Below are 27575 nucleotides of genomic sequence, written 5' to 3'. Positions count from 1 at the left end.
GCTCGCCCCTGCCCCGAAGTCGTTAAGCGTTTGGAAAGCTGCGTTTGGTATTTGGAAGCAGCTTCTGCAGCTGCCTTGGCCCAGTTTGTCAGTATTAGGGCTGGTGATTTGATCACCAAACGCCAGCACCTGTTTGCGGCGGCGGCGGCGGCGGCGGCGGCGGCACCACCAGCAATTCATCATTCTCTTTCTCAACCTCCTGACGGAAGGGTGAAGGATGGGGTGGAGCATTGTTATTAATTATTATTGTTGTTGTTGTTGTTATTCTCATCATCACCAACTTTGGACATTCCAAAGGGTTGGCTTATGTTCTAGCCCCACCTTTTCCTTCTCCACCCCTTCGCCCCACCAAACAAAGCAACAACCAAAAAAAGGGAAACGTTTAAGAAAATTTCCACCCACCCTCACTCCGCCAAACACCCTCCCCGCCCCCCCCCCACCAAGGAGCAAGTGCCAGCGAATGCCAGGGAAGGAGATCGGCTTGTCTTGAGAGAAATGAGACTTCGAAAATGATTAGAGGATCCGATTATCTTAACTGCTGCAAGGAACATTGGCAGATCTGGATTGTTTCAGGATACCGTGCCTAATGTTTGTATATGCGCCTGCTTAAAATTGAGATCCCTGCGTATTGACTTGATTCCCACGCAAGCGCCGCTTGTGGGTCAGTACCGTGTGTGTGTGAGAGAGAGGGGGGCGCGCGCGCGCGCGCACACACACACACACACATAGAGAGAGTTAAATCATCACGTGCGATGAGCTAGACTTTTATTTCAGCCAGAGGACTGACCCCCACCCCGAGTTCTTGTTATAAGGCACTGATAAAACGTGAGGAAAACCGTATCCTAAACCCCAGGACCATTTTCTCCTGCTCTGACAAAACGTCACACACACTCCCAAGAATAGGGCCCCCATTCCTTTTAGCACAAGGAGCAAAGTACCAGGGACATGAAGGTTGAGTCCCTGGCGAGTTACTATTGTATTAAACTACCATGGGACATTGCCTAGTACCACCAAGTAAACATAAGCGTGACAGAAAGCTAAATAGACATCGATTACACTTACTTGCAAGAACAATGTTTATTTATATTTCATGAAATATATATATACCGCTTGATTTTTTTTTTATTAAAAACCCCAAACCCTCAAAGATTTTGCAGAAAGAATCAAGATGAGGGGAGGTTGTTCAGTTGGAAAGTACCGACCGCTCATCCTGAACAATGTTCACAAACGGTGGAAAGGGAACACCAGGATGTTTTTATACAAACCTCTGGAACAACAGGAGTGCCCGGTGTTTGACAAGTGATCCCTGCTTGCAACGTGTAAAGCACCATTGCTGAATCGAATCTTATTTCAAGACAAAGAATCAATTCGTCAATATATTTCTGTATTTAAATCCTGTCCTCTATACAGCATGCAACTCGCTCATCATCTGCACATAGGGCCGACTTCTGTGGGGAGCACTGTTCGGGTTTTTTTATCACATTGTGCGCGCGGTAATATTAGCATCTCCTCCCATGTATGCAAAATTTAAAAAAAAAGTACTAAATGGGCTCAGAGTACTAAAATTGGCTCTGAACTCATTTACAGGGAACCTTCTCATCAGTTTGTGGCTGGGCTGGACTGGGAGTGTCACAACTGGGAAAGATGGACAGAGCATGGTAGGAACCTTCTTTGGGATTTGGTTTGAAATGTTATTCCTACGCTAAAGGAGAAGGGAATGAAAAAGTTGGCCTATTAGACAGACATAACGAAATTGCTCTATTTCCAGGCACATGAGGAGGAATGAAGCCAACGGGGTTTGGCTAAATCGGCCCCATCTATGGCCTATTTCATCCCTTCAGTTGAATTAATTATTTTATGGAACAGGCTAGAAAGCCCATCCTTGGGTTTAACCTGATAAGTGAGGATAACTTCTTTTTTCACCAATCCATAACCCATCACTATTGTAAAGGCTCGGGGGTGGCATTACTGCATTACAGGGGGTCGGACTCGAAAACCTTTGGGGCCCTTACAACTTTGTGATTCTATTAGTATTAGCAAGAGCCGAAAAAAGACCTTACCAATCCCTTAGGCTCTCCCTTTTACTTTGCTGCGTATATCAAATCAGCAGCAGCCTCACCCTCCCACCTATCATCCCAGTTATGCCCAGCTGTTTATAAGGGCTCTCTGAACACCTGCCACCTCTCGTTTTCTGTGCAGCGCCTAGCACACACTCGCTGGCATTTACGGTAGTACATGGGAAGCAGGGAAAACATGTCTACCCAATCCGATACTAAATCCTTTACTTGGCAACAGTGTATCAGGGCTGTTTAGGATCGGGAGGTCAGCCTCTTTCACCTTTCCGCTTTACCTAAATTCAGTTTGCAATCCCAGATTGACCCAGCTGCAAATAAACAAAAAAGGAGCCCCCAGGACCCCTGATGGGCAGCTCCGCCCCACTGCAGTGGAAGGTCTCTCTACTTCTTCTGGGAAGTAGATTTAGTGGGACTTTCTGCTTAGATCTTACTTCCGAGCATAGCATCCGTGGATGGGAACCAGCTGTGTTAAGTGAGAGCCTTCCTTCGGACCCTCGACGCACGATCTCCCGCCCCAGTGACCCATTGATTTCAAGGGGAGAGGTAAGCCTTCCGGTCTTATTTCTCTTCCCCGGAAATCGATGGGATGCAGACGTGCTCCTCCTCTGTGGCAATGCCATGCATTCGGCTGTCTGAAGGGTCTAGGGATGCCTTATTCGCTTCTGCCCTTTGGGATGTCTATGAAAAACCGTGGCTGGGAATCACGAATCTGGAGAGAGCTCTGGCTCTCGGGTCCTCCTTGCCAGTTTCCCATAATAAGCTTCTGGTTGACCCATGTGAGAAGATGATGCTGGGCTAAGATGGGCCTTTGAGCTAATCCACCAGCGAGGATTCTAGCCTACGTAAACTCAAAAGGAGAAAACGGCTTTCATGTGTCAGGAAATTAATGAAGGGGGGAAACTGGGGATTTGCCCCATTAGAGCTTACCTCTACGGCAAGTCCAGCCTTGCATCAGCCATCTCGACGTTTAAGTGGATGACGGTTTTCCCATTTCTGTTCGCCCCACCCTACTCTCCAGACATCCCATGTCAGGTGCTAATAGCGTTCTTCTACAGCACCAACAACCCAGTCCTTCCTTCCTTCTTTATTCGGAAGGTCCATTACTTCCAAGGCGACAAGAAAGTTTGTCGCCTTGCTATCCTGTCCTTTTATGGTTTATGCGGGAATAAGGCCCACTGAATTTAGCAGGACTCAAGCTGCAAAAAGGAACGCTTCGGTGAGGCCCATCCGAGGTGGTCTGAAGCTGTCTCTTCAAGACATAGGTTAGCCACACGTGGGAGAATCTCTTTTAAGGATGCAAAATGGCGGTGTCACTTGGCCTTTGCCCTGACTTTGCCTGAGGTTTTTTGTCTGGCGAGAGTGTAAGTGGACATTCTTGGCTCACGGGATACCTGCTCCCTGCTATACAGACCTTTTCCTACCTGGCCTGGGAGGGCGGGGTCCCTACTGACTCCAGCTACAAAAAACTGAGGCTGCTGAACACAATCTTGGGCTTCTGTACCTTTATTTTACATATTGTCATAATTTGTGTGGAAATTGTTCAGTTTGGTTGTGCATTCTTAAACGTTATGTATCCCCCCCACCATAATGTAAGGCGCCTTGAGCATGGTTTGAACGGTGGAAAGGCGGCATACAAATAAAATTATGTATGTATGTGCCTACGCTGCCTCGTGGTTCACACCTAACGAAGCTGCGACCTAATGAAGTTTTTGATTTATTTCAATGTGATCTACCCCCAAAGTAAACCAGACAGCGTATTCCATTGATTTAAGTGGGGGCCGTAAATTGACTTGGCCGGAGATTCGCTTGGATTTCAGCCTAACCTCGGCTTCTATGCGAGTCTTCCGATTTGGCTTGGAGAAAAAGCCAACCCAGAAAAACAAAGCAGACACGTGGCGATGTGTGTGGTCGGCAGCTCCGCGCTAGGGGCCTGGTTCTGCAAAGCTCGCTTCTCCCTTTCCCAGAGCAATCTGAACACCAACCCCGCAACACACACGCTTTTTAATGCAGGGCTGGATATAAACAAACAGCAGCTGCAATATTCAAATGCCTTGTGCTAGCTAAGACCTATAGACGGCAGTGGGGCGGGTGAGCCCCGTCATGGGCAGGGGGAGTCGCTTAGTCCAGCGCCCATAGAAGTTTGCAAGGACAGCACTGAGGAACTGCTCGCTTCTTATGTAAAATTCCATCGTTCGAGTTGGCAATGTGCAAATTTCCTGAGGCAGGACAGAAAGGAAACCACGACCCCCATATTTTGTGATACCTTATTTCTTGCTTTTAGAAACCTCAGGTGGAGGGGCATGACTTAGTTATAAAGTGGAAGGAGTTGAGGGCGAAACATGTGAACATAATTAACGACCTTCGCCCTGCTTTTGTCCCCATAATTCGAGTACTGCTTATTTGCCACTGCTTTCTTGAGTAGCACCGGGGGGGACGGGGGACGGGACCCATCAGGTTCGCTCAACCAACAGCACCGTCTGCTCCTCACATTCTGGTGCTGATCGGCCTTTATAAGCAGGTAGACGCAGCTTCATTTTCAAAAGACCTTGTTACTTGGGAAGTTAAGTTCTGTCCAAACCAGCCGGGCTTCTGTCTATGCAGAAATGTTTGAGATCCAGGCAGGGTCTGGCGGGTGCTTATTTTTCGCGGTAGGTGTCCCTACGGCGAAGTCTTGCAGATCGGATCAGATGATGTGACAACTGGATCCTTAACATATTTGCTTGGAAGACCTGCTTACCTCCGTGGCAACCCAAGAAGTGGGAAAGTGCTTCCAGATCCTAAACCGATTTGAAAATAAGAAGTTCAAAGGATTTAGAAGGAACCTTCTTCTAGTTTAGGGCTCAATTGCCTGAGTTGACCAGGCATCGCTTTCTGCTGGTATTTTTTCCCGGGTGGCGTCGCTTAGTTGTCATTTGTGCAGAAGTTGGGTTTATTTATTTATTTGGAGTAAATTACCCAGGTTAGAAATTACCCGGGAGAAAAAGGAGGCTATACAGGTCTGGCTGTTAATCCACGCCAATTCCTTCAGAACAATCGCTGGGAATAAATTAATTCTGGATTGCAGTATTGAGAACCTTTCCCTGAATAAAGAAGTTAAGTCCCGGATCTGCATCAAGCACGTGTCTTCCAAAACAATTAAAAATATTCTTTTGCAGTTTATGTACCGTTTCTGAGACTGCTTTCAGTTCACAAACTAGTTCAGGTTGAACAAGACGAACACCCCTTATGCACCCCAACCCTGGGAGCAAATCTCCTTGATTTCCACTGAACATTCAGCAGTGCGTAAAAGCGCGAGACTTTTCCTGGTGAACCTAGTTTCGGACGCTGTTGCGAAGGGCTTTCGACCTTGGACTTCCCAGCCCGCGATGGAACGAGGGCGGCTGCCCTGGGCCCACTGCAGTGGGTGGGGGGAAGCGTCCTGACACGCAAGGTCGCCGCCGCCGCCGGCAGAAGATATGAGCCATGGCGCGTCGCCTCACAACACCAGCTCTCCAAGCATTTCATGCGCCGTCGGCAATCTCTACAGAAAGAGACGGCTGTTCTGAAGGAGGAAGACTTCGGGGCGTTGTTGCTGCTTGTTTCTTGAGGTGCTGGCGCAGGAGGACGTATCTGAGGGGAGAATAAACCTCCGTGCGACTGGAAGCGAAGGGACAGCTTCCCAAAAGAGACAGGCAACTCTAAGGTTGACTTCGCCCCTGTTGTATCATCATTACTACTACTACTACTACTACTACTGTCCTTATTATTAGCCACTGCTCCGAGACCCTCAGACCCTCTAGGGCGGGAAGAGCGGCGCGCGAGAGGAGTCAAGATGGCGCGCGGCGGCCGGGCCACAGGGCGCCTTCTGGAACGTCTGGCGGGACTGCGAATCAGGTACCCCGCCAGGCGCAAGCAACGGCGCGGAAGGAGGAGGGGGGAGGGAAGAGCCCGAGGTCGCGCGCAGCTCCGAGCGCGAGTTATAACCGCGCACGGGCGGGGAGGGACCGAAGGAGAGCGAGCGCCCAGGGTCTGTCTGCGCGCGCCAGCACGTGACGCGCGGGCCGCGCTATAAAGGCTCCTGGCGCTCTCCGACGCAGCTCAGTGCCTGTGAGAAGTTCTGGCGGGAGGGAGCCGTGCTGGAAGGGAGGTTGTCTTTCCTTCCCCTCCCTTCTGCCCCGTCCCCCCTCCCTCACCTCTCCTTACTGCCCACCCCCAGGGATCCCACCCCCATGGCCTCCCCCACCCCGCACCTAGCGCTCTTCGCCTGAGGGGCGGGAACTGCGAGGGAGCGCCTGCCGCCCTCCGCTGAGCCGGGGGGAGGCGGGGCGGTGGCGCCTCCTCCTGGGACTCCTCCTCCGCTCCGCCGCTAGGGGGTGGCCAAGGCGAGCAGCCCGAGCCCGAGGCAGCGCCGAGCAGCAGCAGAAGAGAGCGCAGCAGCAGCAGCAGCCCCAGCAGCAACCCCGCCAACGCCGTCGCCATGACCCTGGGCTGCAGCAGCGGGAGCAGCCGGCCGTGCGGCTTGCTGGCGGCGCCCTCTCCGGAGGAGGAGGAGGACGACGAGGCGCTGTCCGACGTGGAGGACATCGACGTGGTGGGGCCTCCGCACGAGCACGGCCGGGCTAAGTTCAGCGAGGACGACGAGGACGAAGACGACGAGGAGGAGCTGCGCCTCCTGCCCAAGCAGGCGGCCCGCGGGAGCCTCTCTCCAGCCCAGGGAGGCCCGGAGGCCGCGCTGGGGGACAGCCACGACCCGGCGGTGGCGGCATCGGCGCCAGTTGCGCCAGCCTCCTCCTCTTCTTCCTCCTCCTCCTCCTCCTCTTCGTCGTCGTCGGGCGCTTCGGGGTCCGGCAAGAACCCCCTGGTGAAACCCCCCTACTCTTACATCGCGCTCATCACCATGGCCATCCTGCAGAGCCCCAAGAAGCGGCTGACGCTGAGCGAGATCTGCGAATTCATCAGCGGCCGCTTCCCCTACTACCGGGAGAAGTTCCCCGCGTGGCAGAACTCCATCCGCCACAACCTGTCGCTCAACGACTGCTTCGTCAAGATCCCCCGCGAGCCGGGCAACCCGGGCAAGGGCAACTACTGGACTCTGGACCCGGAGTCGGCCGATATGTTCGACAACGGCTCCTTCCTGCGCCGGAGGAAGCGCTTCAAGCGGCAGCAGCAGCAGCTCCACCCGCAGCCGCCCGAGCTCCTCTTGCGCGCCGCCGCCGCCGCCGACCCGGCCGCCTTCCTCCCCGGCTTCGCCTACGGACCTTACGGCTACAACTATGGGCTCCAGCTGCAGAGCTTTCACCACCACCACCACCACCACCACCCCGCGGCGGGGGCCGGCGGGGCAGCGGGGACGTTCCCCTTCCAGCCTCCTCCTTGCGCCCTGCCGGCGCCGCCGGGACCCGGAGCCTCGGCGGCCGCGCCGTCCGTTTTCTCCAGCGGCCTCTCGTCGTTCCTGGGCGGCGACCTGAGTTGCAGGAAAGCCTTCTACCCCGCCGGCCAGCTCAGCCCCACCGCGTCCCTCCTGCAGAGCCTCAAAGCGGACCAGGGAGCCGGCAGCAGGCCTTCCTTTTCAATAGACAACATCATCGGAGGCGGCGGGGGCGGCGCAGCCCCCCCGCCGTCCGGTAGCTCCACCAGCAGCGCCCCCGCTTCGCCCTTCCCGGCGGGCCACGCCGGGGGCCAAGCGCAAGTCCTGGCGATGCTTTCTCCGGCTCTGACGCCCTTACCGAACCATTTGAATCTCACCCACGAGTCCCTCCTGCAGTCCGGACAGAACTTTTCCAGCAAACTCACAAACCTCAACAGTTGTCCTTTTTAAAAAGGCGACAACGACCAGCCACCATTACTCACCCCACCCCCGAGATCCTAACCCACAGCCCCTCCTGGCCTCTCTGCCCCCCTCCCCTCCATTCTCACAATTGCCCTCCCGTTGTGTTTTAAAAGGTAGGAACTCTTCCTTTTTTGAGAACTGTTCGGGCGTCTGGATCGATTTTGTGTGTGTGTCTCTCGCTCTCTCTCTCTCCATGCGTGTTCAGGATTCGTAGTGTGTTTTAGGAGGAGGGTTGCTGTGGAGGGAGGACGGGGGGGGGGGGCGGAGAAGAAGAACCGACCAACTCACGGATCTATTTTAAAATGTAGCGTTTCTTATCAAATGACTTCTGGCAGCTTGATTTCATTTTTAAAACAGGGCCTATTTTATTAAGGCTGGCACCTTAAGCTACCCAGTTGGATTTTCTGTGGGGATCAGAATGGCCCTATTTCTCCCAATACTTCTTTTGAGAGTATGTAGGGCGCGTCCCTTAAAACGTCTTTCTGCCGCATTCTGTGCAGCTGCTTGCTGGAGAACTGTGTTTTCCCGGTGCAGATCTCCCAGGAGGGTGGCGGTAGCTTCCTAGCAGTCCGCTCCGCCATCCAAATACGATGGGCAGATCCTAGGCATGTTTACTCAGAAACAAGTCCCGCGATTCAGTGAGACTTGCTCTCGGATAGGTGTGTGGTCAGCAGCCGTAAACCTTTCGGCTTAAGTGGCTGGAGCATCAGAAATACTCCACTAGTAGCATTTCTCTTAAACAAAAAAATAATTCCCCATATGGTTTCCTACCCCTGTTATTCCTCCGCCCCCAAGGAACTGCTTAAGGAGAATGTCTGCTGAACGTAGTTAACATTGAAAGTCTCTTTCCCCCCCAAAAGAGGAAACCGGAATGCTAAAAGAAGTTGAGAGATTTCAAGTGCACATCTCAAAAGACCGTGCTACATCAGGAAGTCCCCTATTATCCAATCACCCGCCTCCTCTCCGCCCCTTCAACGTGTGTGTTTCTTGTGTATCTGGACTTATTTGTGTGTATATATATTGTGCAACCACCAGAGCCTCCTTAGCTCTCCCTAATAGCTGTTCATCCTTTCTATTTTATTGAAAGAATTGTGAATAATTTGATGTGGAAAAGGCAACGTAATTTTTTTTTGTCCACCTTTGGTGTAAATTAATAAATGTTTGTGATGTCTTTTAAAGAAACCCAGTGGGTCTCGCTATCGGCTTTCTTAACACAAGAAAGAGAAGAGAGAGAAAAGCAAACTAACGACTAAAGCTAGGACTCCAGGGGTCCTCCTAAGCCAGTAGTGTCTGCGTCTGGTGATTTTGATATTTGGGTGATATTTTTTAAGTAATACAAATATTAAAAAGTAATGCATCTTAGCTATTAAACGTACTCTGGAGAGCTAACTAATAACTATATTAGGTGGGCCTTAATCGACTGTACTTTCAGTTACAATAGTAGTGTACAATCTATTATTATTATTATTATTATTATTATTAGTACTAATACTACTAGTAATAATAATAAATAGTTTATGCATTGGAGCAGCAATCTACCATAGCGCTGTAGCTGAGATACTTGGCTTTTCCGCAGGGCTGTAGTCTGCAACCGAATTATGGCCTATAGTAAATTGCTCTAGTCAAGTAGGGGCAAGATCAGTGGAGTAGGAGCAGTTCAGCTTAACAACGTTAGGAACTGAACTTCCCGTTGGGAGAGGAGGGTAGGTCCTTAGCAAGCTCACTTGAGGCTAAACTTTTCCCATCCCTCTGCTAATGCCCTCTTAAATTCATCATTTTCACTCTTCCAAATACATAGGTAGTGTTTCCTCCGTTTCTTTGAAATTTCAAGTGTTAAACCATGAGTTGTACATCATACTTTTAAACTCTGGTGTTACACTTGGCAACCAATTGAACTCTTGTTTTCGGAAAATACTTGGAAGTTGCCAAGGCAGTTCCTAAAGGAGGAAAATTATACTCCCACTCCCCTTTTTGTTTTGGTTGGAAATGTTGACACATGGAAGGAGGAGGCGGGTGCGGAGAAGTGGCGGTGGAGTGGGGGCTGGCGGAGAAACCCCTGAGCCTGAAGGGTTGAACTGACCGCCTGAAACCCGAGATCCCTGCCTAAATTTTGAGAAGAAGAAAAAAGCTACAAAAGTAAACAGACTCCCCTCCTCCCACTCCCCTGAAATATCTTCATATCTGTGGCCAAATGTGAAAATGCGCCGCTTTGCATAAACAAAATCCGGCCCGGATCGCTCAGGCAGCGACTGCCTTGTCAAGTTTCTGCCCGCCGCCCATGACTTAAATGACCCTGAAAGGAGTAAGTGAATGGATCGGCCTAAAGCCCCATTCTAAAATATTCATTTACTAGCTTTTACACGGCTTTAATAGACTCCCATAGAGATGGGTTTATGAAAGGGGTCGTGAGGGGTGGGGTGGGGTGAGCGGGAAGGAGAGAAAAGAGGCGGATTCTTGTAGCATTTTCCATCTGTCTCTCCATCCAGCCTCTGCCGCCGCTCCCCCCACCCCGCCCGCCCGCCCGCCCGCCCGGGCCACAAGCCCTGAGCGGAGTTTGTTGATGTTGTTCCTTGAAAGGAGTCCTGCCCTCCCTGCAGGGCCAGCGAGCGGTCTCGCGTCTCCCTCTGGCCCACATTTGCTTTTGAAAAGCGATCCCCTGTCAGACACTTAGTCGTCCCTTTTCATGTGTGAGTCCCCACAAAAGAGACTTACAAGGCAGGACGTGGAAAGCGGGGAGAAGAGAATGAGGCAAAATGAATCTATTTTCCAGATTGCTGAGCACATGGTTACAAATCGAAGGAGCTTTGTAGCTCTTTCTACTCTCCTCCGCCACCTCCGCGACGCGTCATCTTCTCCCCCCGCCGCCACCACCCTGCGACCCTGCGCTTCTGTCCAAATTGTTAAAACTGCTGTGTAAACCTGGGCGGCAAAAAGGGTGGCCTACCCGTTTCCAGCGGCAAGCTTTTATGACGTTAGGATATATTTTCTGTTGGGTAAACAGCTTCCGCGCTCTCGCTTTTTCTGCATAGGCTTCGGGTTGTAAATAAAGAGTGCGTGGCCGTGACTGCGTGGTTGGGGGGCGGTCTGAGCGCGAAGTTGTCCGCACAGTGCGCCTTTTCACAAGGCGAAAGGGGAATATTTCCATCCTTAGGCCCTGAGATGCAAACAGCTAGCTGCAAAGATACAGATAGGATTGAATCTGATTCATTAGCCACGTGAAATCAATTTCTGGGTCCAATGTGCAGATATTTATTGCGGATTAGGCAAAGAAAAGGGGGGGAGGGAGTGGGGGACGGGTAACAAACTAACAAGGGCCGCGCGTGTGGGCCTGAAGCATTCGGTTTTATGCGGATGGTCGGCCGGATCAAACTCCCTAGGTCAGGTCAACTGCGAAGAAAATCCCATTGATTTCAATGGAGCTTACTCCATCTCATAGGAGGCTTGCGGGAACGCTTGGAAACGAACTCCACGGAAATGCGCCCCTGGTTTGCCGCTCAGTGTGTGCCTCGGGTTACATAGTGTAGCCGCCCCGCAACGGTGGTTTGTTTGGATCATCTCTTCCAAGCTACCGGCGCCCCTGAAAAGCGTCTATTTCCGTGTGGAGAGAAGTCGGCAAATCCGTGTCAAATCTTTCCTCCGTGGGACTGAAATCTCGAAGGACTCCCGAGCAGTTCCACGTATTTCTCAGGGCGGAATCCCGCGGCGTAAAAATGCCTGGCCTCTTTCCCGCGGCTACGACATTAAACCGAACTTTGCACAGTCCTCCTCTCTGTTAAGGCAGGACCGAGGCGCAGAGTTCAGAGGTTAAAGGTTATAATGCGTAAGCAGCTTATTCCAGAGCTGGAGCCTCCAGTAGAACAATCGCAAAGTAAGAAGCCCGAGGGGCTGACTGCAGCAGCAGCAGCAGCAGCAGCAGCCCTGGCCTGCATCTGTTGCCTCTTGCCCTGACAGGAGTGCGGCGCCAGGGAGAGCGTGTGAGTCCTTCTCCCTTGCAATGCGATGGATCTGGAGTCACAAAAGAGCCCAGGCTGGCTCCTCTCGCTCGCCCTCATCCCCTAAGATCAGGTGATGCTGTTTGCTTTAGGGGAGCTGTTAGGTCGCTTTCTTTCCTCTTCTCCAGTCCGTCCAAGTTTCCCCCTTGGTTGATGAGAGAAGGCCAGGTGTGAGGATGGCGTGGGAAAAAGGCATGTCCGTCCTTTGGACCACGAGGTGAGCTTCTGAGCAAGTGTACCAGTTTCCTAATCATCGCGTGGAGTATGTAGGCAGAGTAGCGCGTTGCGTGTGAAGACCCAGAATCGGTTTCATTTTCCCGTCGCACCACAATCGCTCCTTTCCCTTCGGAAGAGCTGGCTCGGCCTGAGGATCGAAGTCCGATGGATCTCCAAGCGGGTCGGGGTGAGCGCGGCGAGAGAACCTAGCTGGGGATTTTTCTGGTTTCTCCCTCTTTTTTTTTTTAAAAGTGGATGAACATCTCGAACTCGAATTCTTTTCCTAGAAAATCGGTAGCGGTTTTTCCCACTGGGGCAGAATAGATCTGTTTTGTAGAAGGCTGAAACGTTTCTTGACTGTTGTATGACAGGTTTTATTTTACCGCCCTTCTCTCCTTTGTTGCCTCTATTTAAATGTCATGCAGGAGGACCAGCGAGAAATAGGCACCATCAGCCCCTCCCTCTCCGTTCCCTGGAATAAGCTGCTTCTCCGCCTTACAAAAAAGAGAACAACGCAGGACTTTTAAGAGGTCCTCGCGTTTAGATGGGTAAAAGAGAAGATACCTGGGAAAGGCGAATAAAGCTCTCCCATCCCACCCGCAAAAAAGAAATCTTCCCTCGCTATCCGTTTTCCGTTCCCAAGGGCAAATTTTAAGATCCAGGTGCTGATTGTATGCCCTGGAGGGGCTGCTGTTCTTTCTAGGCGCTGCTCACGGTGGGATCCAGTGACAGGGTTTGCGTGGAGGTGGGCTTCATGTCAGCGGGCACGCGCAGCCCATGTTTTTCTGCAAAACCCTGGCCCAACAAAATTTATCCGAGACCAGGCCCATGATTTCCACCCTGCTGGAATTTTTGGCGGGTGTTGTTGTATCTTTCTGGTTACTTTTTCTGTACATGAACCTGTATCTTCAAGATCGTTCGTGCTCGAGCCACGACCCCAAAATTTAGTCGGGCTGGCCTCCAGGAAATCATCCTGGATTCGACCAATTCCTTTCTAGCGCTTTCCTTGAACTGTTGCCAAGCTGTGGATTTGGGGGTTCCAGTGGATTGAATGGGACGCAGACCCTTAACGCTCCTGCTGGCTGGATGAATATTATAGAGCGGACTTAAGGTGTGCTCTGTTTCCCCACTCCGCCTTCCATGGGATGTCCAAACTCTAACACATGGTTCACTGACTTCTCCTTTAAAGTGGAACCGGGAACACGAACCTGGTAAGAAATATTTTGTTGTTGCTGTTCAGGAAGCTTTAAAAAACAGGTCAGTGAAACGATCTTGCCTTGAGTTAGAGAAGGGCGTGTGGAAGAGCGCGCGAGAGAGATCGTCTTGTTCGGTCCGGGTCTGAATATAATAATAAGTGAGAGAGGGGTTTCTGTGCTTCTTCCTCTCTCCCGCTCTGGCGCTAAACTCGGCCTCGGCCTCTCCTCCTCACAATCGGTCCCTTCTCCCTCCTAAGTGGATGATCATCTTTTGCCCTTTTCTGGTTCCCATTACTGCCACCACCAGGAGCCCGCAGGCGCGTTGGAAAGTGACTTGGGGAATTAGGAAGGGTCAGGATCGCAGCCCCCTTGACTGTATCTTTTGTTTCTAACCAGCATCACGAAAATATTTGGAGCGTGACTCGTGTGTGTTTGTGTTTGTGTGAGAGAGAATCGCTACGCAGTGAATGCATTCTCTTTTTAAGCCGGCGGTATCCCTCCTTCGCTCATAATGCGCAGAAATCTTCACGGTACATTTAAGGCCTTAATTATAGGAGCTATTTCACTTCGCCTTGGGACTCTTAAAATCACTACCAGAGAGGGATATTTTTCTTCCTATCAATAGACCCCCTCCCCTTGAAGAGATATCTAGACAGAACAGGCTTCTCTCCCCGCACCCCGCACTCTTTTTTAAAAGGGAAAATCCCCATTAATGACCAAGTGAGAGAAAAGTTATATTAGCCAACAGCTTATTAAAACCAACAACCCCTAAAAAAACAAAACGAACCTTTAGAAGGACACACTACATTCGACGACTTGCCGCATAACAATGTTGTTGTTAGGACTTTTGTTGTTGATGGTAGGGTATGTAAAAAACAACAACAACAAAACCACCTCACCATAATTTTCTTTTCACTTCTGGAATATTTTTGTGCAATTCTTTCACTTCAGAACCAATTAAAATCAACTCATCATAATTAGAGTCTTTTGGATGTTAACCTCTACCCTATTATTCTTATTTTTAAAAATTGTGTGTGGGTAGGATGCATGGGATGTAAAAGCAGGGGTGGAGAAATTGAAGCGGTGTTGCCCGGAGATTAGGTTCAGGGGAGGGAGTCAGTAACTTGGCACCCTCCAAAAGCCGCAGAGGGAATCGAAAACTGCTCCAGAAAATTCTAAGCTCTTCATCTTCAGCAACAATTCTGCAAGTTGCAGCGGGGCGGGGCGGGGCGGGGGAGGGAGATGAACCGATTTAAAAGTACTTCAGCTTCAGTGGAGTGTGGATGGGCTGTTAATTAAGGACGATCATTTTTTCTCAGAAAGGTACTGCCTGAGAAGCTACGATGTTTTGGGAGGGCGGAACTGCAGGGCGACCACCCACTATCTCCATCTGTATAGTAAATCGCGGACATTTAAAAGAGAAAAAAAAATCTCTCTGTGTATGTTTAATGGAAACATCAAAAGCCGCATTCTTCCCTTTGGTTCAGTATGCCTAACGATTTGGTGGAAGGCTTAGGAAGTGTGGTGTGTGTGCGCGCACGGGGGAGGGGGGTTATTACCCACTTAGAGAACTTTTAAAATGCGGTCCATCTTCCCAGGAAGACTTTGAAAGGGAAGTTTGTAACACTGATTCGGGGGTGGGTGGAGCTGGTAGCTGAGAGGGGATGAAGCAGTCGTTTCCCCCTTCAGTTTTTGAGGCCGGGCGGAGCGGGGAAGCGGGACAAGCTGGGTTGAATAAAAATGATACAAAGGGGAGAGTGACTGGGGAGAGCGCAGGAAAGTTTTGCGGAGTTGGCTATTTCCCAGGGCATCTTTTCATTCCGAGAAAAGGAGATCCCGCTGCTGCGCTTGTTCCCCCAGAAGGAGTGATGCAGAGGCGTTCGCCTTTAGGGACCGACTTCGCTGATTTTTTTTTTTTTAAGGAGAGGGGGAACTGAAGGGTGCTTCTTCAGGGCATCCCGGATGAGAGAACCGCTTTCCCAAGCGATTGGATTCAAGCTCTTTCATACCTCGAGGCTGGATGGTGGTGAAGCTTTTATTGGATTGCTCAGGAGAGGGGCTTGTCCGTGTGGGAGGGATGTGAATTAGTTAACTGGGCAGGACCAAGGGAAATATATCAGTGCGGACCGCATCCAGGGTATTTATTGATAATAACAGTGTATTTCATTTTGCCCCTTGTCCTCTGGGAGGAAGGAGGCTTGCAAACCGCTGCACACTTTCCCTTGGGGGTCAGCTTCGTTAGTATTAACGGGAATTCCTTGCGAGTAAACATGTAGTCACAGGATTGCACTTGAAGCTATCGTTTGTGGGAATCGCGTAGAGAGCACAGGGCAGAAATGAAACGAAACACAGCACTGCTGTACTTAGCAGCCTCCAGTGTGGCCAGCCTTAATTTGTGCCAGAGTTAAAGTCCTGGAATCTGAGTCCTGGGCACGTGGTGAACCTGAGCATGTGTAGAGTGCCTCAGTCCTGATTACTAAGCAGTTGCTTTCAAACATCCCCATTTGGCTTTTCGCCCAACTGCCATCTTTGGGCATCTTTGGAAGAAGGCACTACGGAGCAAAGAATTAGGATAGCAATCGTATGGTTATATATCCGCTTCTATCTCGCCTATTTCTGGGCAGCACAGAACCCTGGCCAGGGCCAAGCGAAGTTGGTTCCCGCTGCTCCAGATCCGCAGGAGACCATTCGGAACAATTGATTTGCGGACTGAAGCCTGCATCAAGTCAGGTGGTGATTAAATTGCAAGCTACCTTGGACAACAAGGGCACTGTTGGTTCTGCAGTAGATGTGCTCATATTTATCCCTAGCGCTTTTGCCGATTTACCTCCCCCCCCCCCCTCTTATGCAACTAAAGCAGATGGAAAATAGGTGGACTTCTTGGCACGGCCAGTGGAAACTTTAGCTACAGGTCCTTCTCTTCCTTCATTGCAACCCAATAAAGTTCGGATTTAAACAATGGCGAAGAGGGTTGTGCCATTCTTACAGTGCTGTTGTTTTTTTCCAGAGCATCAGCCAGGCTGAGGAGTTTTGAAGGGCTGGGGGTGGGGAGTGAAGGCCCGCGGTGTTTCTAGAAAGGAAATGTTTGTTCTGAGTGTTTGCTGCCTGGGTCCCAAGAGCTCTTACTTGGAAGTAAGTTCACTCGAAATCGACGAGGCTCCCTTCCAAGTGTCTTGGGAGGGCCCGTCGTAAATCAAGGAGTCCTCACGCCCCTAGGGTGGAATCCCATAGTCTTCAATGTGTTTTAAGACTGGAGTGTGGAGGTGTTTAGTCGCTTCCATACGATTCAGGGCTTCACCTTCCCTCCCTTGGAGAGGAATTGAAGTGTGGCACTAACATAAAGCTGCCCTCCTCTGATCTGACAAGATAATTAGGAGGGGATGATCATCCCTTCCCCGCCCCCCAAACCCACATTTTCTGACTTGATCTTCTTGGACTGTTTCACCTTCCTTGACTTTATCCACGCCTGTTGTACCAAGCAGCCCAAAGTGGGACAGAAGTCCTCGGATGTAGTGCTGCTGCTGCTGCTGCTGCTGCCTTGGTGGCATTGAAGCTGACGCGGAGTTTTAAAAAGGCTTAAATTCAAACGCTTCTGTCCGGGGTAGAACCTGAGCTGTGAACATGTGAATTCGATTACTGAGAGATTCGTTTCAAACGCAGGACCGGATTAAAAAAAAGCCGTGCATGCTTTCTGTACGGCTCAGCCGTCCTGCTCCTTGGGGGTGGGGAAGTGGGGAGGGCCTCTAAATCCCAGACCTCATCCCGGTGGTCTTCAGGAATAGTCGGAGAAATAGCTCCTATCCAGCGGGCTCATGCATGCCAAGGAGCCGCGGTCGTAAAGATATGGCAAGGCACCTTCTAAGTTTGGGAGGTCGTCTGCACCGCTGGTATTAAACTATTTCAGAACCTGCAAGTTTCCCAGCGAAGGAGGTCGTGGGAAGTGCAGTTCTTCGGAGGGAAGGGATGGGGAGGGGGGATAGTTTCTAACAAATAATTCCCATGACCACACCAATTGACGATTGCTAGAATTACCAGGGAGCGGGAACCACGAGAATGGAACCATTTTCTAACCAGTTTAAACGGCTAGTGTAGATTCTAACCTCCTATGAACCAGCTAATTTTTCAAGTGATCGTGGGACAGCAGCCCAAAGCGTGCAGGCTTTTTACCTGATTTTTTTGGAGATATATGCAAGACAAGAGTAGCTGGCTCAGAAAAATAAAATAAAAGTAACATTCTAATTTAATATTTGCATAACTCGGGCTACGAACCGGGATTCCTTTTTGTTACTTCAGACTAGCTATATTGAATAGGAAGGAGTGATTTTAAAAAGGAAACTAGAATGGTTATTTTTTACTACAGGCAAAAATTATTCAATTTTATGTATTTTAATCAGAGGGTGGAAAACTTATAAGTTTATCAAGGAAGGGCATTAGTCTGAAACAGGGTGGGCTATTACATTCTCTCCCCTCCCTCCGTTTTTAAACCTGCAGAGTTTGTACCTAAGTACTTGGCCTGTTCTCCGCCCGTGACTCGTAGCTTTAGTAAGCAGCGGCAGCACGTTTAACTTTTATTTTATTTTTAATTTTCGCCCTCTGCCTAGCTGTGGCAACAGGTGCCAAGAGGAATTATGGTATGGAACAGAGCCTTTGATCTCCCAGCTTAATTCAAATGCAAGATCTAATGGCTCGTGATCGCCTTTGGTAACCCCAAGGGCGGGGGGAGAGAGAGAAATATCGATCAAATAATTTAGCCTGGGAGCTGTTAAGTTGCTTTAAACAAAACCCTTTAGAATGGAATGGAATTTGAAGCTAGCGTTTGCTTCCCCAACCGCTACTTTTTCTCCAGTGTTGAAATTAAATAATCATATTTTTTTCTTTAATAAACGTCACTACCCGTTGGCTTAATTTTCTGATTGCGTGGTATTTGCTTTGGCAGATCATTTACTTCGAGATATATATATATATATATATATATATATATATATATATATAATTTGGGGAATTGGTTTCCAAAGCCCATTCCCCCCCCCAAAAAAAGCCCCGTCTTGTAAAATGCAGTGGAAAACGCCATTTTAGGAGACAGCCGACATCCTTCACTTGAAAGATGCTCTCTGTTCCCTCTCCGAAGCCCCCCACTCCCACACCGTTGCGGATAAGATTGCAGGTTTTTAGAAAACGTTTCTAGTCGAGGATTCAGCTTGCTAAATGAAAACTGTGGAACGATAATTACTCCACCCCCTAAATTGATAATGATAATAAGAACAGAGCGCATCCAACAGCGGCCAGTCGCCGGCGACCGGTCAACCTGCAGGGACCGTTGTCCCTGGCATCTGGTAGTGTATGGATATACAGCTGCTGAACATGGAGGTTTTATTTAGCTGTCCTCTATGAATTGGTCTAATCCTATTTTAAAATATAAAAAAATAAAATACGTGGCCACATTAGGTGGCGGCCATAATCTCGCTTGATTGCTTTCAAAATAATCTGTTTTCGCAAAAGCGATCCTGTTCTTGAGTTCTTTCTCCCTCCGTATTTATTGGAGCTTGAATCTCTTTCAGAATTTACTATACAGGGATGTAATGCATCTATTCTACACTCTTCGGCTGCAGGGCCGCTGCGGGCTTGATTCAGCTCATTTCCCGGCCTTGGAGATGTTGAGGCCCACGGATGCCAAACGAGCAGCTTCCTTCCCTTCCGAGTAGCTGCGTCCTGCATTCGGGTGTCCGGGGTCCTTTTGGACACGGCGATTTAGTACTTGAGCAGATTAAGGTCTCTTCAAGTGCCTTATGAACTGCGCCCGCGGGAGGGACGGAAGGGCCAGCGAAAAGTCGCTTGTCAGATTCGCAGGAGCTGGTTTGCGCCGCGGATAGAAAAGATCCCTTAAGAATCAGCGGCCCAGTGAGGCTGCCCTCCTCCCCGCGCCCTTTCCAGCCCCGGAGGTGGACCATGGCCCGCTTGATCCGGCCAAGAGGTTGATAATAATAACTTGCCCTTTCTAAGAAAGATGCCCTCGCCCCAAGCTGCCTCGTTTCACTCTCTCTCTCTCTCTCTCTCTCTCTCTCTCTCTCTCACACACACACACACACACACCTCGCCAACTAACACTGATTCTGGGACAATACTTCTAAGGTCCGCCAAGCGTTTATTCTCGCAATTCATCTTGCGCCACTTGCTGTCATGCTGTAGTGCTGGACTTCCAGGCTCTCCCTGCATTCCTGCATTTTCCTGTTGCAAACGTGTCCTCCTGAATGACGGAGAACGAAGGCTGCAACCCTAGGCAGGTTTCAGAAGCAGGTTCTAGTTATGTCATTCAAAGTCCCCTTTGATGCTGTCTGTCTGGCTCTAACCCTGCCCATCCTCTCAGGGTCCCTGGGTCAGGCAGGTCGGTCTTCGTTATTTACCCTTGGGAACCCAGTCTCAGACGCAAGCCGCTTGTTTTAACGCCAGTGGGAGAGTAATTAACAGACTTGGGCCTCGAACTCAGATCTTGCATCAGCCCCTCCACCCCCGCATGTTGCACCCGAAGTGAGATGTTTCGGGGGAATTTCTAGGATTTTCACCATTCTATCCGCTAGACCACACTGCTTCTGGGTGTATTCTAAGTACACGCGCTGTGGGCGCTGGAGTTGCAAGATTCTCGAAGCGCCCTGGCATAGGATCCAACTCCTAGAGGCCGAGGCCCCTTCGCCCCTCCCATAAAATATTTGAAGGGGGCGGGTCCCCCACCAAAGTTGATTGCGATTACCATTCAAAAGCTGTGCGCGTTCAACGTCTTGTGATCGAATATGTGGGGCGGGGCTCACCTTCCCCCTCCAAATATTTTATTCAAATTGGCACCCCTGCGCCCTGGGGAATTTGTCGCAGACGCGTGAGGAAAGAATCACTGCTGGGCCTCATCAGTTTATATCTCTGGAAATCCTGGAATTGTCTAAACTTGGCTTCAGATTTCCCAGTTATCTGAAGGCAAAGGGAGAGCCATACAATACATGGTTGCGAATAATGTAGGGTGAATGTCAGCAGCAGCAGGAAAGCGTTCAAGCTCCAATCGTGGCTATTTGTTGGAAAGCGGATTGGCCTATGTTGGTTGCTCTGGAGGAGGCCCAGTATTTGATATCATCATCATTATATCCTTTAGCTACGGCCGACTTTTGAAGTTTTTGGATCAGAACCCAGTAAAGGATTCCACTCTCAAATAAAATATTCACCAGCGTTTAAATGCCCATAATGGCTCTCCTCTGTGAATTATAAATCTCAGTCGCGTGACTCTCCCCCCCTCCCTTTTCCTTGATCATATGATGGGGGAGCCGTGTAAAACGTATTCCTCTGGGTGGAATGCCTCCTAGTCGCAGGAAAAACCAACTAAAAAAAACAAAAACAGCAAACAAGCAGTGAGAGGGTAGGAAATTTCATCACCTGCCTTCCCAGCGCCCCAATGTTGAATAGATTCACTCCTGTGCTGTAATTCGAATTTTCCTACTCGAACAGTGGGGCTGGGTCAGACAGAACAAACATGTTTTATACGTATATTTCAGCCTTACTTTTAAAGTAAATGGACGTATAGAAGAATCCGAAACATGTCTACTGGGGGACAAACCCCACTGAATTCAATAGGAGGCACTTCTATGCAAATGTTGGGATGGCAATCCCGGTTCTCAAATGAATGTGGTTTTTAAAGGGGGGGGGAATGCACTCCCCTCCAACTTTTGAGCTGGAGGCTAGAGCTCTGTGGCTGCGGAGCACAATCACTTTTCTCCCGAGTAATCCCCTAGACAAGATGAGAGAACCCTGAACTGTGAGTGGGTTGTGCCTTGCTGCCAGAAGTAAGATGGGATCCACCAGCAGCATTTACCTGTGCGATGGGCACTTTTGAACTCTGCGAGATTTACGTGTGCGCGTGTCTGTTGATATTCCAATAAAGTCCTCTTCGCGGGCCAAGCAAGGGTGGTGGTAAATGGGGATGACTGCTAAGTTTGGGCCTGTTTAAGCGGAAGGAAGTTTCACTGGAAACAAAATGTGTTCGCTTTAAAGTGCTGTGTTTAATATCCGGGCTGGTAGCCTCGTCGGAGGTGGTTGCCCACAAGAACGTGCATTTAAGAGTTTCACTTGAGGGGAGAAATCTGGAGTCAAACGCAAGCTCCGAGTGTAACCTCACCGCCGCTATCCTTCCCAGGCCCTCTTCCTTGAGTCCTTTGGGGCATATCTGAGTCATGCCTCTTTTAACCGTTCTTGGGGTTCCACAAACAGGTCCAGTAACTTGAACGATTTTACAGATCCCGCGTTCTGTTCCTCAATCATTAAGGTGAACGAACTAAAGGAGGGAGGATGGATGTACCTAACCACTTTCATCTACCAGAGTCCTGACTTTTTTTCCAGGCTCCTTAATCTCTAACTGTCGACCTTCGCTTGGGTTTACGTGGTCTGAATGGCGGAAAAGCTGGACTAAGAAGGTAGCAGCGCAAGGAAGCAGTCAAAGGGCCTGCTACTCAGACTCCAAACGACAGACACTCACTCTTACCCAAATTGTTCAGATGTTAGTAGAGAAGCGAGTGTGGGAAGGGCGAGACCTTTGTTTTCTCCCTTAGCAGGAAGCACAAGCTTTTTGGAGACTTGCGGCAGGAAAAGAATTCAATAATAATCATTTAAATATCGTAACTGCTCTAACACACAAGCACTAAAACTACGAAATTCATCCCCTCAGAAACTCGATCACTAAACTTTCTTTAGAGTTCCGGAATGCAGTTGAGAATATTTAAGATTATTTGTCTTGCTGAAACAAATCCAGTTTGCGTTAATGGTCTACTTCGGAGTAAACAAGTCAAATATCAAAGCCTAACATACCGTCGACATCGATGGGGTTAATTCCGGGGTGGGGAATCGGTGGCCCTCCTGAAGCCGCTCGACTCCAATTCCCATCAGCCTCAGCTGGTTAGGGATGATGGGAGTTGGGAAGCCGATAACATCTAAACAGCCTTAGTTTCCCCTGCGCTTGGTTAATGCTAAATAAATGTGCATCTTTTAAAGTTTTTGTCTTTGGGTTTCATTGTGATTGCTTGTGTCCCATCACAAACTGCGCTTAGGCCCAAGGCTCGGCATTCAGCTATGAAGCCCATTCCGTGCAAATATGTCCCGTGGGATGCAACGTCGCTACTTATGGTCAATGTGGTGCGGAAAGGGGTGCCAACCAGCTCAGCTGAGGTGTGGAACTGTTGCTGCGGTTGCTGGTGAACTTCGAGCGGGAAAAGCAAAGCAGGAATATTGCAGTTTTAAGTTGCCAAAAATAAATTATCCGTCAAAATCTCCCAGGGCTGAAACATGTAAAATAATTCTGGTGCCTCAGAACGCATGCAGTGCCTTTCCCCTGCCACTAGATGCTTGCATTTGCCGAAGGGTAAGGAAAACCAGCAAAAAAGGGTCTTGCACACTAACAGTTTCCTATGGCAGACACTTTTCTGGATCAATGTCCGCTTCATCGGGTGAATGACACATAATCCTAAATTTGCAAGCATATATACTGTGTGTGTGTGTGTGTGTGTGTGTGTGTGTGTGTGTGTGTCTATAAAGGAGTGAGAGCAAAGGGAAATGAAATGCAGAAAAGAAACAGTGAGCATTACCTGAAAGCAAACTAGTTACAGTGACCAATTAACAAGGGTGTACAGTTTCTGTCACTGTTTCTTTTGAAGAAGAAGAAGAGGAGGAGTTTGGACTTGATATCCCACCTTTCACTCCCCTTAAGGAGTCTCAAAGCTGCTAACAAGCTCCTTTCCCTTCCTCCCCCACAACAAACACTCTGTGAGGTGAGTGGGGCTGAGAGACTTCAGAGAAGTGTGACTAGCTCAAGGTCACCCAGCAGCTGCATGTGGAGGAGCGAGGAATCGAACATGGTTCACCAGATTACGAGTCCACCACTCTTAACCACTACATCATTTATTTTCCTCTGAATCCACTCATGTTCTCATTTATACCCCCCCTCACGTGTGTGTGCGCAACCTCCCAACCACCCACCGTATATAAAAAATCTGACTGGCATTTCAGCACCACACTTCATACATTTGATGAAGTAGAGAGTGGGCAAGGAAAGTTCCCATTAGGCTACATCTGTCAGCCACCATAACACTCTTTTTTGTGGACACCTGGAGGGAAAAGCTGGGCTCTGGCTGAACACATTAAGCTCAGTTTAGGGGTGGGGTGGGGAATCTTTTTCTCTCGGTGTAAGGTTTGCTTTCATTCACCTTAAGCACTAATCACAAGATCATGGGCAGTGACCGCCTCTTTGAAGGACTAGCTAATCTTTAGTTTATGGATGTCCAACTTCAACACTGCGTCCACTTAAGGCTTCTGGACACCTTGTTTTGAGGAACAACCCATTAACAGAGAAATCCACTCTCCCTTTTACATTCTGGATGATTGTCATTTCAGAAAACTGTGGCTTTGTAATGCAAACGCTGCTGTTTGGGAATTCCCTTCCTTTAAAAAATTTGAATGGTGGCCTCCTTTCTTTCAAACTTTCTCTTTCACATTTTGTGTGTGTGTGTGTGGGTTTTTAATCAAATGGTTATTAAAACTAAAACTAAAAGGGCACCAAATACAGATCTTTTGGGCTCAGTATAACTTAACATGAAGGAATGTTGTAACTTTATTATCCCACCTATTGGGAGTTGGAACTACTCTCTTTGTCTATAGTAAATAATTGAAATGGGCTACTCTGGGATACATGGGGTGGGGATTGTGAGTTTTCTTAGGTAGGATAAAAACTGAAGTTGCATGGGAGAGTGCCTATGTCCTGTTGATTCCTCACTGTCTTGGGTTTGTCTCTTCCTCCTTCCTTAACAAGTTAAAAAACCAAACCAAACCAAACCTGGCCTTATCCTTATTTTAAGGGTTGACAAGCAGAAGAGCTAAATTTATAAAGAAGGGAAAACTACAACAACAAACATAGAATTAAAAAACAAACAGAAACAAAAAAGTAAAATAGAAACGGGAAAATCTTAATAGATTTATAATGCCCTATTTCGACAGGAGGTCAATTTTACCCAGGGAAACTTTAATTTTAATTGTGAAATGGCAGTGTAGTAGTAGTAAAAGTTGTTAATTGTCAGGGACTGTGCTGAGGAGGGCTGCACTGAAGAGGAATGGTGGGAGCCTCCCCCTCCCCCTCTCCCTACTCCTGATCAGGATCCAGGATCTTCCCAGGATCTTCCCAGGAGCAGGAGGACAGTATAGATTTGGAGCAGTGGTTTGTAGAGGGACATAGTTCAGAAGGCAGAAGCTGGGAAATAGTGGGTGGGGAATAGCTAGGAGAAGAAGAACAGGGGGAGAGAGAGTTAACAGACTCACTGTTGCTTGAAGGTGTTCATCTGCCTAGCCCAAGGTCAAGAAGAGCATATAAGGTAGCAGCACAAAAAGCACACTGGTTGCGAGATCAGGTTACAATACGCGATAGTGATGTGGGTGACTAGAGAGGAAGTGGGTGGAACCCTTAATTGGGAGCACCTTCATTCCTAGGAATGGATTCTTTGTTCTCTCGCTGTGATCATTAAAGTTACTAACTGGTAAGAGACTCGTTTCTCTTTGTTCTGCTTATCCACTGCCAAAGGGGGGAAGGAAGTCGATGCCCTGAAGCCTGACATTAGTTGTGGGAGGAAAAGTAAGGGAATTGGTTCAGAGACCTGGATCGAAGTCTCAACTGTGGGGATGTTAAGGGGGGTAGGAGAGGATAAATTGTTTTGATATTATCCCTCCTCATTCACGCTAGTGCGTAAACAGCAGAGCACATTTCATTTGCAATTTATTGGAAGCAAGCTGCTGATGCATTAGAATCCTTTAATTGTCCAGTCTGGATTGTTCCTGGTAAGTTTCCCCTTTATTTCCATCTTAAAATAATAACTTTTAACTTCTTTAAAAGTAAGAATAAAGTTTTACTCACATTCAGTTCACAGCAGTAATCTGAAAGTAGGCTCTATCTTGTGGTTGCAGTGAAAGTAAGTCTGAGCTACTTCTCACAGTTTCTGCTTGTGGGCTCCATCCTATGTGAAGGTTGAGCCATGTGCTGGCTAAGAACCAGGAGAGTCCAAGAGGAAGATTAAGAGAGGAAGAGTCCAAGGGAGAGATTGTTGCGTGGCCAGCCCTTTTATCTGGTCAACTTGGGTCATGCCCATCTACCTGGTCACCCACAGGGGAGGAAGCTCCAGAGCAGGTGTGACAGGAAGTCCTCCCTGTCTGCAGCCACATTCCCCTGTATGTCCATTCTAGGCAACAGAAGAATGTTGTACTTGACTGCTCTAGTAAATAACACATCTCACATACCCCTTCTCAGGAAATAAAACATACATTTATACACATAAATTTTATTCAGCCACCCAGAGTCCCAGCTTGACACAAAGGTTCTGGAAAGTCTCCTTTGGTAGGGGCTTTGTCAGGATGTCCACACTCATCTCCCTGGTATGGCAATAAGATAGTTCCACAAGTCCCTCTTGGATTGCCTCATGCAGATAGTGGTACTTCACCCCAATGTGATTTGTCCTTGCGTGGAATTTCTCACTCTGGGACTGCTTTAGGCAGCTCTGGTTGTCCTCCATCAGACTAACAGGCCCCTTTCTCACCAAGTCCTTGGTTAGTTGATCGAGCCAGGCCATCTCTCTGCATGCTTTTGTAGTGTAGCTGCAATGTATTCAGATTCTGTGGAAGATAAAGCTATACAATTCTGAGTCACTTTTGTTACTCAGAATTCCCGCTGCACTGGCTAATCAGGTCTACATGTACAAGATACAAAAACTTTCTAATCTCTGACCTGTACTCATTGTTGTCTAGCAACGGCTTTGAATCATCTTTATTCTTTTCAAAAAGTCAGTAGTCATGGGTATGGCGACTGGGTATGCTTCTTGTATGTGCATGCTTTAGATCAGTTCAGAAATCTTTTGCTTTTGGCTAAGCAGAAATAAACCGTCTCCTTCTCTTTCACTTGAATTCCAAGATAGTACTGGATCTTTCCCAGTTCCTTGACTTCTACATCTTTGCTTAAATGTTTCACAACCTGTGTGTAGTCTCTGTCATTTACTGTGGCAATGATCAAATCATTAACGATGGCAAGAATGTAAGAAAGTTGTCCATTATTAGACTTGGTGTACAAGCATTTGTCTGTGTGGCCTTGCTTGTACCCAAGCTGTGCTAGCATTTGATGTAGCTTCTGATTCCAGGCTCTAGCATCCTGTTTAAGTCCCTAAAGGATACTGTGTTAATTCAAGTTTCTGAATGATTGTTGTAAATTCATTCACATGTTTGAGAACGTCTGTCTTGGAATCTAATTTTAATTTGAGGATGCTTCACATCAACTTTCTGTGAGACCTTTCGCTGGTACTTCCATACACAATTTCCATATCTTTAAGGATATTGGAGGGATCATATAATGTATTAACCTGCGCCATTGGCACATCTGTAATTGCACTTAAAATGGTAGCTCTTGCTTGGTCGTTCTGATTTTCCCATAGATTAATTGCTGCAATGGAGTATTCATCTTCACCAGTAGCCTTTTGATTAGTAATTGCATTTAAAACTTTCTTTGCCTGAAGAATTGCTATCAAACACTTTCCCCACAAAATAAAAATTCCTTCTTCTAATTTAGGCATTCTAAAGCTTGCATCACCAAAAAGATTCCACTTCTCATCTCAAAAACAAAATTTGAAAAATATTTTAAAAATTCAAAACTTGAGAATTTTTTTCCAAAATTCAAAATCCCAAAATATCAAAAGTCAAAAATAACTCTTCACTGCTGCAGCTACTGTGAACTCTGAGGGAAGGGGAGGGGGCTAACCCCTCACAGAATGGAACAATTGGCCATGTGCTTACCAGGAAGTAGACACAGAAAAATACTTTGCAGTTCAGGATCACATACCAGTGTCATCCACCAAAAATACTCAAAAACACTCAACTCTGGGCCCATAACCCTTTGTGGGAATGTAAAGGAAGATAGGAGAGGATGTATTGTTTTGATATTATCCCTCTTCACTCATGCTAGTGAGTAAACAGCAGAGCACATTCCACTTGCAACTTATTGGAAGCAAGCTAATGATGCGTTAGAATCCTTTAATTAAGCAATCCAGTCTGGCTTGTCCAGTCTGGATTGTTCCTGGAAATTTCCTCCTTTATTTCCCTCTTAAAATAATAATAACACAACACAGTTTTCTTTAAAAGTAAAAATACAGTTTTACTCACATTCAGTTCATAGCATTGATCTGAAGGCAGGCTTTGTCTTGTGGTTGCAGTGAAAAGAAGACTGAGCTACATTTCAGAC

The 27575-nt window shown here is 48.4% G+C and overlaps 1 protein-coding gene across 1 annotated transcript; it reads left to right on the top strand.

The window, feature by feature from the left end:
* Positions 1-3284: 3284 nt before the first annotated feature.
* On the top strand, positions 3285-9066 carry FOXD2 (forkhead box D2). Its single transcript, XM_083619994.1, has one exon. The coding sequence runs from the start codon at positions 6532-6534 to the stop codon at positions 7870-7872; it is 1341 nt and encodes a 446-aa protein (XP_083476120.1). The 5' UTR covers positions 3285-6531; the 3' UTR covers positions 7873-9066.
* Positions 9067-27575: the final 18509 nt, after the last annotated feature.

Source organism: Podarcis filfolensis, assembly GCF_964270895.1.
Source record: "Podarcis filfolensis genome assembly, chromosome: 6".
NCBI classification, from domain to species: Eukaryota; Metazoa; Chordata; class Lepidosauria; order Squamata; family Lacertidae; genus Podarcis; species Podarcis filfolensis.
Note: the sequence above shows the minus strand (reverse complement) of the source record. Positions and strands in the feature narration are given on the sequence as shown.

Coding starts and splice junctions, on each gene's coding strand:
- FOXD2 (XM_083619994.1), top strand. CDS start 6,532: ATGACCCTGGGCTGCAGCAGCGGGAGCAGCCGGCCGTGCGGCTTGCTG.